This window comes from Ranitomeya variabilis, chromosome 2 (genome assembly GCF_051348905.1).
Source record: "Ranitomeya variabilis isolate aRanVar5 chromosome 2, aRanVar5.hap1, whole genome shotgun sequence".
Taxonomy (NCBI): domain Eukaryota; kingdom Metazoa; phylum Chordata; class Amphibia; order Anura; family Dendrobatidae; genus Ranitomeya; species Ranitomeya variabilis.
In genome coordinates, this window is record NC_135233.1 from 378,480,969 (window position 1) to 378,492,671 (window position 11,703).

At 47.1% G+C, this 11,703-nt stretch overlaps 1 protein-coding gene across 1 annotated transcript; it reads right to left on the bottom strand.

The window, feature by feature from the left end:
- Positions 1–3,757: 3,757 nt before the first annotated feature.
- LOC143806135 (proteasome subunit beta type-10-like) lies at positions 3,758–9,803 on the bottom strand. The gene is made up of 8 exons (XM_077286113.1): positions 9,473–9,803; positions 6,724–6,817; positions 6,548–6,645; positions 6,150–6,290; positions 5,839–5,954; positions 5,312–5,370; positions 5,042–5,193; positions 3,758–4,926 (listed from the first exon to the last, which is right to left on the bottom strand). The coding sequence occupies exons 1-8, from the start codon at positions 9,535–9,537 to the stop codon at positions 4,821–4,823; spliced, it is 831 nt and encodes a 276-aa protein (XP_077142228.1). The 5' UTR covers positions 9,538–9,803; the 3' UTR covers positions 3,758–4,820.
- Positions 9,804–11,703: the final 1,900 nt, after the last annotated feature.

Sequence of the window (11,703 nt, forward strand, 5' to 3'; positions counted from 1 at the left end):
AATCCCAATGGCAAGGGATAGCACAGGACAAGCAAAGTACAAATAAATAACGGACGAGCTCTAGGGTGATGGAACCTGGGCTGACCGCTGCCCTACGCCTGACAAACGCAACTAGAGATAGCCAGGGAGCGTGCCTACGTTGGTTGTAGACGCCACGCACCAGCCTAAGAGCTAACTAGCACTGCAGAGAAAATAAAGACCTCACTTGCCTCCAGAGGAATGAACCCCAAAAGGTATAGTTGCCCCCCACATGTATTGACGGTGAAATGAGAGGAAGGCACACACATAGAGATGATATATATAAGTTTAGCAAATTGAGGCCCGCTGTAAACTAGAAAGCAGAACGATACAAAAGGGGTCTGAGCGGTCAGCAAAAAACCCTAATCAAAAAACCATCCTGAGATTACAAGAACCCATGTGCCAACTCATGGCACATGGGGAGAACCTCAGTCCACTAGAGCTACCAGCTAGCATAGAGACATAATAAGCAAGCTGGACAAAAAACCAAACAACTGAAAATCAGCACTTACCGTATTTTCCGGCGTATAAGACGACTGGGCGTATAAGACGACCCCCCAACTTTACCAGTTAAAATATAAAATCTTCTTAAAAGTCGGGGGTCTTCTTATACACCCTATGTCGTCTTATAGGGCCGGTGAATATGTGCCTTTTGGGGGGGGGGGAGTGATCCTGATGACGAGGGGGCGTCTCACAGGAAAGTGAGTATCCCCCATTACCTTATCGTAGCGGTGCAGCGTGGGGGTCTCAGTGCTGGGAGTGGCGGCGGCGGCTGCTGTGCTCTGGTGCGGCGGCTGCTGTGCTCTGGTGCGGCGGCTCCTCTTCTGTGTGGGGCCTCTGTGCTGTGGGGTGGCGGTGGCATATCTTTATCCAGTTGGGGCTCCTCCGGCATCTCCTTAGCCCTGGAGGCCCCGCCGCAACTCCATCGGTGAAATGCAGCGGCCATTTTCCCGGAGGCAGCTCAATAGGTGCGATGCGGTGGCCTCCGGGAAAATGGCCGCTGCTCAGATTCAGATCTCGTCCCGAAGTCTCGGGACACGAGATCTGAATCTGAGCAGCGGCCATTTTCCCGGAGGCCACCACATTGCACCGATGGAGTTGCGGCGGGGCCTCCAGGGCTAAGGAGATGCCGGAGGAGCCCCAACTGGATAAAGATACGCCGCTGCCGCCGCCACCCCACAGCACAGAGGCCCCACACAGAAGAGGAGCTGCCGCACCAGAACACAGCAGCCGCCGCCGCTCCCAGCACTGACACCCCCACGCTGCACCGCTAGGATAAGGTAATGGGGATTACTCACTTTCCTGTGAGACGCCCCCTCGTCATCAGGATCACTCCCCCTCCCCACCCACCATATACACCGGCGTACAAGACGATTCCCGGCGTATAAGACGACCCCCGACTTTTAAGAAGATTTTCGGGGGTTAAAAAGTCGTCTTATACGCCGGAAAATACGGTAGCTTATCCTGAAAGATCTGGGAGCAGGTAGGCAGGAACCAAACTGAGCACATCTGAATACATTGATAGCCGGCAAGGGAATGACAGAAAGGCCAGGCTAAATAGGAAACACCCAGCCTCTGATGGACAGGTGGAACCCAGAGACCGCAACCCACCAAAGTCACCCAGTACCAGCCGTAACCACCAGAGGGAGCCCACAAACAGAATCCACAACACCCGACCATACAGATATAGCAATGATCATGTGGCCCCGACCATAGCAGATATAGCACTGAACACATGGTCCTGACCGTACAGATATAGCACTGATCATGTGGCCCCGACCATAGCAGATATAGCACTGAACACGTGGTCCCGACCATACAGGTATAGCACTGAACACGTGGTCCCGACCATACAGGTATAGCACTGAACACGTGGTCCCGACCGTACAGATATAGCACTGAACACTTGGCCCTGACCGTACAGATATAGCACTGATCACGTGGCCCTGACCGTACAGATCCAGCACTGAACACGTGGCCCCGGCTGTAGTAGATCCAGTACTGAACACGTGGCCCCGGCTGTAGCAGATCCAGCACTGATCACGTGGCCCCGACCGTAGCAGATATAGCACTGAACACGTGGTCCAGACCATAGCAGATATAGCACTGAAAACTTGGTCCTGACCGTACAGATATAGCACTGATCACGTGCCCCCAACCACAGAATATATAGCACTGAACACGTGGCCCTCAATTCCAGCAATACTGTGGCCCTGCAGTATAAGCAATCGGATGAACACTGGTTCGATTCCCCAAAGTGGAAAAAATAAAGTGAAAAAAATATATATATTTTAAAATATACAAATATGTAACATTTCATTCCCCACCTTTCCCCGACCCCCATTAAAAATGAAGAAATTAAAGAATACAAGTGGCATTGTGGCATTTGTAAAATCCTGAACTATCAAAATATGACGTGTATTTAGTAAACGCCATAAAGAGAATAAAGCACAACTCCGTTTTACTTGTCACTGCACGGCCCTAAAAAATGCAAAAAAAATAACAATCAGAAACAAAAAGCGATCACAATGTCATGTGTACCCCAAATTGGTATCCAGATGTGGTCTTCACAGACCGGAAAAAAAAGAAAAGGTCTCGGAAAATGGCAAAGCAATTTTTTTTTTTCATACAAATGTTTTAATTTTTTTAATCACTTAAAAATAAAAAAATGATTTGTGATGGATATCAGTGTAATTAAGCGTAGTGACATGGAGGAATTTATCACCATCTTACCGTGTAATGAATGCTATATGGTCACTGCTATGGAGCTTCATATGAAGAAATGTGCTCGGATGACACCTGCTGGTCAAAGCTTGTATTACTCCAGGCCCATTGACATCTGAGCCGAGCCAGTACAAGGTGTGTGTGGGGGGACAATATGGCCTCCATTACAATCCTACCTTCTTTCACTTTGGGGTCCTACGTCTAGTTATGTACTTATAAATTCACAGCTCCCATGGTACTGCAGAAGTTATGACATCTGCCGATCAGGAGAACAGGAAAGCTGGGTGGCTGCTCGTATTATGAGAGCGTTTAAAGTATAGGAGGCCATACTGATCACCACCCAGCAGTAACTCCCCCTATTCAAGGGGTCGTCCATTAAAAATAAGCTATCACATCACTGGATAGGTGATAAGTTGGTTGCTCATCAGGGGTCCGACCTTCGGCTCTGTACAAAATGTGAGTTGTAGTCCCCCTGCTTTACACTGGGGGATGCCCTCACCTCTCTCCACACGGGTTTATCTCAATTTCCTCCACACTTCATCGTGACTGTTACCAACTGGATTTTGGGCAGGGGAGACATAATCTAAGAGACCCCTGTACAAGTGACGGATGATGTGGCTCTCAGTGTGTATAAGGTCGGGAAACCCAGTTTTTATGCTGCTTTTACCATTTTTTGGGCATGGGTATTTTTTTCTGGTTCAGTCTTCAGTAGTTTTTCAAGTAGAAACCCTTCAATAATTGATGTTGCTTTTTTTTTTTTAGAAAACAGCAGCCCGAGCCCTAGAGGCGCGTTTTCCTTTTCAAATCAACAGGAGACTTATTTTAACGTTTTTGTATGTGGATTTCGGAGCAGAATATGACTGGACATGGGCAAATCAAATAGAATAAAAAGAAAAGAAAAAAAATTCCCCTTCATTTTCCATTTTTCAAACTTTTTCTTTGACATCACTGCTGTTTTATATCTTTGTTTCTGTAACAAAAATCATCACAATAAAGAAAAATCCAAAAGGAAAAGTCTGATAAAAAGAAGAGTATTATTATGTGGAGAGCAGCGGCGGCGAGCGAGGGGTTGATCTAAGGCTGGAGATACATGATGACTATGGTAAGAGGTACGACCTAAAATTAGTGCAACTTGCTTACCATGTCCTAAATGTTTAACACGTTCCCTTCCAGGATGTGAGGGTACATGATGGGCCGGGTGCGGAGCAGGAGCAGAACCTTTCAAAAAGTTTACAGAGCCTGCTGGGAACGGCGTAAAATTCAGGTGAAAACTGTTTTATCAACCAGGACTTACAATTTAAAAAAATAAAATAAAACAAAAATTTGAATCCCTCTTTTCTTCCACATTATATATATATAAAAAAAAAAACATATTGAGCATAAGATGATTTAATTTAATCCATAAAGTAGACCCTGTAACGAAAAAAAACGAATCTCCAGAATAGGTAAAAAATGAAAAAAATTAGGTCAAAACGTCTCATATAAGAAAAAAGCTACAAATAAAACTATGCAAGCTTGTTATGGCCGTAATCGTACTGACCTGGAGAATCATTGCTGTACAATGGATGCCATAAGAACCAAACCCCCAAGATTCTGAATTTTGGAGTTTTTCACTATTTCATCATAGCTCTTCCTTTTCACCTCATTTTTCAGTATATGGTAAAATGAATGAGGCCATTCAAAATTACAACTCATCTGGCAAAAAAAACAAACCAACCCTCAAGCGGCCATGTTGATGGAAAAAAGAAAAAGTTTTGGCTCTTGGAAGAAGGTGCCACAGTGCAAAAAAAAAAAAGCGAAAATGTCGGCATCTTTAAGGGGTTCATTTTTTCTTATAGGAAACATTGCACATACCAATGAGAAAATGATCGGGATTATATGTACGGATTGCAGCAGTGGGGATTCGGGAAGTCAGGCAGGTGGCGGCAGCAGCAGAGGTAACGTCTTATGATGCTGATCATGAAGCGGCCCCGTCTTTTACATGGCAGCACAATCAGGTTTGGTCATGTACGGGGTCAAGCGCTCGCTATCAGTAGTAATGAGGCTGATCATTGGTGCGGTTCCCTTTCTTTTTTTCGTTATTCCACGTCCATTAGTTGAACGGTTTCTTCCACCAAATCGAAAGCAGTTATGGTCTCTCCCAGGACGGCGGTGGTGCCCCGGGGGTAACGGTATGAAGATGACCTAGGATGGGAGAGAAGGATCAAACATAAAATATACAGATCATGCCCAATACTTATACCCACCACTAACAGGGGTCCCCTATAATTATGTATGGCCCGTTTCCTACACATTTTACCTCTTTCCCTTGGTTTCCGTCTGGGTGTAACCTCGTAAGACTTGCGCCCCTTCTCGTGTAATGACACATAGATCCACTCCACTGCCGGATCCAAGGTCACCGAGGATGCCCGCCGTTATGGAAGCCGTCACCAGCTGCTTAGCCTCCTCCAGCTGAGAGATGGAAAGGGTAAAATCAAGACCTACTGTCTGTGGAGGAGAAATGGAGCCCATACTGGCCCAGTGTGGACTCCACAGACCAGCATAGGCCCCGGGAGGTATCACCACTCACCGACATGTTGGGTTTGTAGCAATCTTCTAAAACAGCGATGGCAGCATGTGCACCAGATCCTACAACCAATGGGGGAGATCAGTCAGAATCGGCGCAGAGGATGAAGTTACAGGTGCCTGTATAGAGGGTGCGTGTGTATGGAGTGGGCTGAGGAGCAGATCTTGCTTCCTACAAGGCGTGTGCCTGCTGTATTACACAGCTGAACCCATTAGATGCTATGGTTAATAGTGACTGCAGCATCTTAGGGGGTCACCCCATAGGACCACTGGATGATGAGGAGTTGTCAAGGCAGTTTGAGGCCAACAGAAGACCCGTGTTTACCATACTTGTGCTCCTAAGAAGATCTGCCCAATGGAGACCAGTTAAATAACCATGTACTGCAATACAAGGAATCAAGTGATCGCAGGTCCAGGTCCCCTATGGGGACGAAAAGTGTATGAAATACTTATTGCTTAGTAGTAATGTGAATGTGCACTTATCCATGGGTTTCCCTTAGTGTGTGACGTATAGATCATCTCATGTCTCACCAAGAGCCGTGAAGAGACTGTTGTCAGTAGATCCATGAGGGTGGACACCGTTAATGTGGGGGCCACGGACGTCATACCCCCCTATGATGATCGATGCTCCTACGTGGCCTCTATATCTGAGAGGAGAACAGATAAGGAAGTAAGGTCATGTCCAACACCCTATAGACACATGAGCTTTACATCCTGGCATTGCCGATCCTGTTGGAAGATGGATTGGAAGCCATTGTCGTAGGCCATTTTGAAGCCAAGCCTTCTACTCATCCAGACACCCACGAACCTGCTCTCGTGTCACAGTCTCGGCCCATATTCACCTGTATAGCAGCTGTTTCAGGATCCGGGTTGCCGTGCACACACGTGGTGGTCTTCCCGTAGACATCGCATGCATTGCCAAGTTGGAGGACAAAAGATTGGTCACATATTCGGCATCGGCAGCCACACCGGCTCCACAGCAACTGGGGGCAAATACAAAGTAAGAAGGGTGGGGGCGAGTATTACGTGTAAGCAGCGGCTAGGACATAAGGGTTGTAGAGGAAGCCCACCCCATGGACCAGACCTGTCACCTTTATTGGCCGGTTTCAGGTTCCTGGTGCAAGGAGACCCTTTTTCTGGAAGTAGATGGTGGGCCGAGCTCAGGGACTGCAACCCATGTCTATATAGGTTATCAGGCTGGACGTGTGCGCACAAGGGCCGACCGTCAGGTCATACTCACTATATGTTGTCTGAGATGTAGTGGATCTTGGCGCAGTTTTTATCCGCCACGACCATGTCATCGGTGGCTCTTCTGTCGGCTCCCAGGATGACACCGTCCTATGTAATTAACTACAGGTAAGCCAGTGCACCAAGCCTCAGTCACCGGAAAACCCAACCCCCGCACCTCCAACCAACCTTATAGACGAGCCCAGCAATGGTGGTCCCTGTCTTACGAGCTTTCAGTGGTTGGAGACCAAGAGCCGATGCATTTGATTCTATGGAGTTATTTCTGGGGACGTTCAGAGGAGACATGTAAGTGACGACCTTCCTGCTGTTTTGTAATATCTGACTACACCCCCCTAAATCTGAAATATTTTGTATTGTACTTTCAATGACAATTTCTGCCGGTCGCCACCGGTAACAGACAACGGCTTCGCTCCTCCCCTGTAGTCAGACATGTGACCAGTCGCAGAACACAGAACTTAGCTTTAGACATAATCGGAGTCCACGGGAGAATGGTAGTTTTACAATACACCGTGGTATTATAATATCTAATTGTAATGTATGTTCTAATACAGGGTCACCAATAAAAATGTGAAAAAAATATATAAAAAGACATAAAAGTTCATATCTCCCCATATAAATAAAATCTAAGAAATATATATATATATTTATTCTTTATGATGAACGCACATATGAAAAAAAAATACAAAAAAAACTAAATGTAAAATTTTACCCTTCCCAAAAAGAGAATAAAAAAGTTGTACGGATCCCAAAATAGTGAAGATAAAAAGCACAATAAGTAACTCTGTTATACAAAGTTATATCACGTGGAAGTGGGGGGGGGGGCTTTGGAAGTGAAGAGGGGTCCGCCATAAACACCCGGAGCCGACTCTTCGCATATTTAACACATGCACGCTTACTGAAATGAGCGTGCATATACCGTGTATATATACTGTATATAGGGGGTGGGGGGACAGGATAGCAGCAGACGCTACTAATGGTGCCATTGGCAGAGAGCGGCTGCTGTAGGTTTGGGTGTAACCAGAGGATATTAATCTAAACGGTCACCGCAGCTGAAGATCCGCACCTCTGTGTCAGCACAGAATACGGCTGTTAATTCCGTATGCATAACTATCCACGCCCAAGCAGAGGGGGGAATTGGTGAAGCTACTGCGACACTCGTAAGTTTTTTTTTTTTCAACATATCTAGCAGATTTTAAAGAAGTCGTCCATAATTGTAAAAAAAAATCTTACTTAAATGTATATATTTGAGGATAAAAATAATTTTCACAATTGGGTTTCTTTACCAATTTTGCAGCTTTTTACTTTTACAGGCATTTTGTTTCATGTCTCATTTAGCTTTGATGTTGTCAGTAGTTATAAATCAGCCGATAGGAGCACAGAAAAAGAGATCGAAATTCTGGTCAGACCATAGGCCCGAGCTTACTGACAAACACTCAGTTAACTCATTCTGCAGCCAGCAAGACAATGCAATCAGAAGCTATAGAAGGCAAACGATGCAATAATACCTGTGGCCTTCCATGTTTTGCACCTGCCCTGTGAGTTCTCCTTTCCCCCTCCGCCCCACATCCGCAGATTCAGATGCTGGCGGCAATAATTGTTTTCTCGCTGGCGTGGCACCTGAGCAAGGTTCAAGGGCACATTTCGGCGTTGTGGTGGTGCTACCATTCTGGCCCCACTGGGGACAGCTGCAGTGTCTGCATGGACCCTAATTTGTACAATCTGTGACTGTTGCGCTGCCCCATATTCCCGCTTTCACTTGCAATTTGGAACTTTTCTAGACTCCTGAATGGCAAAGCTGCGCAGTTGTGCTGACTCCATCTTTCATCCTGTAATTTTTGAGCCTTTTCTTACTCATATGTGTTTTTGGGAAGGCTGGGAGACCCCCCACCCAGTATGATCCAGGGAGACCCCACCCAGTATGGTCCAGGGAGACCCCCACCTAGTATGGTCCAGGGAGACCCCCACCCAGTATGGTCCAGGGAGACCTCCCATCTAGTATGGTCCAGGGAGATCCCCACCCAGTACGGCCCAGGGAGACCCCACCCAGTATGGTCCAGGGAGACTTCCCATCTAGTATGGTCCAGGGAGACCCCCCATCTAGTATGGTCCATGGAGACCCCCACCCAGTATGGTCCAGCAGGAGACCCCCCACCCAGTATGGTCCAGGGAGACCCCCACCCAGTATGGTCCAGCAGGAGACCCCCCACCCAGTATGGTCCAGGGAGGCCCCACCCAGTATGGTCCAGGGAGACCCCCACCCAGTATGGTCCTGGGAGACCCCTACACAGTATGGTCCTGGGATACCCCCATCTAGTATGGTCCAGGGAGTCCCCCCACCCAATATGGTCCTGGGAGACCCCCCATCTTGTATGGTCCTGGGAGACCCCACCCAGTATGGTCCAGGGAGACCCCCGCCCAGTATGGTCCAGGGAGACCCCCCACCTAAATGGTGCAGGGAGACCCTCCACCTAGTATGGTTCATGGAGACCCCCCACCCATATGGTCCAGGGAGACCCTCCACCCATATTGTCCAGGGAGACCCCCCACCCAGTATGGCCCCCATTACTGTTCCCAAATGTCATGTCACAGCTTTACTAGAGACCCGTTTAGTACCACAGCGATTGGTAAGAAGGGGGGAAATTACTATATCCCACCAAGCTAGTCACCCAGCTTTCCTAAAATTTAAAGGGAAAGTAATTTTTTTTATTACCGGATTAATTGGCGCCCCTCCCTTATCGCTGCCCTAGTCAGCCTCGTACTTTTCCTGCCCCTCTCCTCTACAATGCCTGTACTCCACCATTGGTACCGTGGTGGTGAAGGGGGTCCTGTGAAGGTCCACACCACCCTCAGCAGGTGGAGAAGACCCTAAACCCTTCCCTGGTCCCATAGCAACTTCCGGGGACGACTCGGGCCTCACCTGAGACAGTTCTCGAAGCTGAACCCTCCTTGTGGGGCGTCATGTCTGGAGCCTGTTGACAACATTTTGGGGGCTGGGGTCAGAAGTCTCCGCGGTCCCTGGTGGTCCCTGCTGTTGTCGGTCCCTCTCCTCTGCTCGCTTTGTCTCAGCCCCTTCTCTTTTACCCTTCAGAGTTAACTGAAAAGTCTCCTTTCACTTTCATCTTCTCACCATTCATGGGACAGATGCCGAGCAGGCGTATCACATCACACACCGAGCTGCTGGGCCCAAGTCCAACCGCCGGTACAGTCCCCGAAACAAGGGATATCACTACTATCCGTCTACTCGAGATAAAAGGGACGCGCACTTAAAGGGATTACAAAGACAAACATGACTACTTTCCTCTTAGAATAGCGCCACACTTATCCACAGGTTGTCTGTGGTACTGCAGATCATTCACTTCAATGGAGCTGAGCTGCAGTGCCAGACACAACCTGTGGGGGAGAGTGGCGCCATGTTCAAAAAAGAAAGGAGATGTTTCTTACTAATTTCTCCATAAGAGCGGTCGTGCTATCAGGATAACACCCTGTTAATGTATATTGACCTCCTAAAGGATTGGTCTTCGCTCAGTATACCCCTCCCTGTCTTGTGTACAGGAATATAAAAACATGGCTGCTTTCAGAAACAGCGCCACACCTTATCTCAGGTTATACCTGGTATTGCAGCTCAGCTCCACTGAAATGAATGGGCTTATTGAGTGATCAGTCGGGGTCCTATTGGGAGAACAAAGCTGGTAGGTAAAAGGAGCTTTTCTGTAATATTAGGTACAACTATGTGTACAGTACAGACTAAAAGTTTGGACACACCTTCTCATTTAAAGATTTTTCTGTATTTTCATGACTATGAAAATTGTACGTTCACACTGAAGGCATAAAAACTATGAATTAACACATGTGGAATTATATACTTAACAAAAAAGTGGGAAACAACTGAAATTATGTCTAATATTCTAGGTTCTTCAAAGTAGCCACCTTTTGCTTTGATGACTGCTTTGCACACTCTTGGCATTCTCTTGATGAGCTTCAAGAGGTAGTCACAGGGAATGGTCTTCCAACAATCTTGAAGTGGTTCCCAGAGATGCTTAGCACTTGTTGGCCCTTTTGCCTTCACTCTGTGGTCCAGCTCACCCCAAACCATCTCGATTGGGTTCAGGTCTGGTGACTGTGGAGGCCAGGTCATCTGGCGTAGCACCCCATCACTCTCCTTCTTGGTCAAATAGCCCTTACACAGCCTGGAGGTGTGTTTGGGGTCGTTGTCCTGTTGAAAAATATATGATGGTCCAACTAAACGCAAACCGGATGGAATAGCATGCCGCTGCAAGATGCTGTGGTAGCCATGCTGGTTCAGTATGCCTTCAATTTTGAAAAAATTCCCAACAGTGTCACCAGCAAAGCACCCCCACACCATCACACCTCCTCCTCCATGCTTCACGGTGGGAACCAGGCATGTAGAGTCCATCCGTTCACCTTTTCTGTGTTGCACAAAGAACCAAAGATCTCAAATTTGCACTCATCAGACCAAAGCACAGATTTCCACTGGTCTAATGTCCATTCCTTGTGTTCTTTAGCCCCAACAAGTCTCTTCTGCTTGTTGCCTGTCCTTAGCAGTGGTTTCCTAGCAGCTATTTTACCATGAAGGCCTGCTGCACAAAGTCTCCTCTTAACAGTTGTTGTAGAGATGTGTCTGCTGCTAGAACTCTGTGTGACATTGACCTGGTCTCTAATCTGAGCTGCTGTTAACCTGCGATTTCTGAGGCTGGTGACTCGGATAAACTTATCCTCAGAAGCAGAGGTGACTCTTGGTCTTCTTTTCCTTGGGCCATGTGAGCCAGTTTCTTTGTAGCTTTGTTCTTGGTTCTTTGTTTATGGTTTTTGCAACTGCACTTGGGGACACTTTCAAAGTTTTCTCAATTTTTTGGACTGACTGACCTTCCTTTCTTAAAGTAATGATGGCCACTCATTTTTCTTTACTCACGGTAGCTGCTTTTTTCTTGCCATAATACAAATTCTAACAATCTATTCAGTAGGACTATCAGCTGTGTATCCACCAGACTTCTGCTCAACACAACTGATGGTCCCAACCCCAATTATAAGGCAACAAATCCCACTTATTAAACCTGACAGGGCACACCTGTGAAGTGAAAACCATTCCCGGTGACTACCTCTTGAAGCTCATCAAGAGAATGCCTAGAG

Coding starts and splice junctions, on each gene's coding strand:
- LOC143806135 (XM_077286113.1), bottom strand. CDS start 9,537: ATGTTGTCAACAGGCTCCAGACATGACGCCCCACAAGGAGGGTTCAGC. Junction 6,818..9,472: donor AGCTTCGAGAACTGTCTCAG/GTGAGGCCCGAG, acceptor GAACGTCCCCAG/AAATAACTCCATAGAATCAA. Junction 6,291..6,547: donor TACATCTCAGACAACATATA/GTGAGTATGACC, acceptor ATTTGCCCCCAG/TTGCTGTGGAGCCGGTGTGG.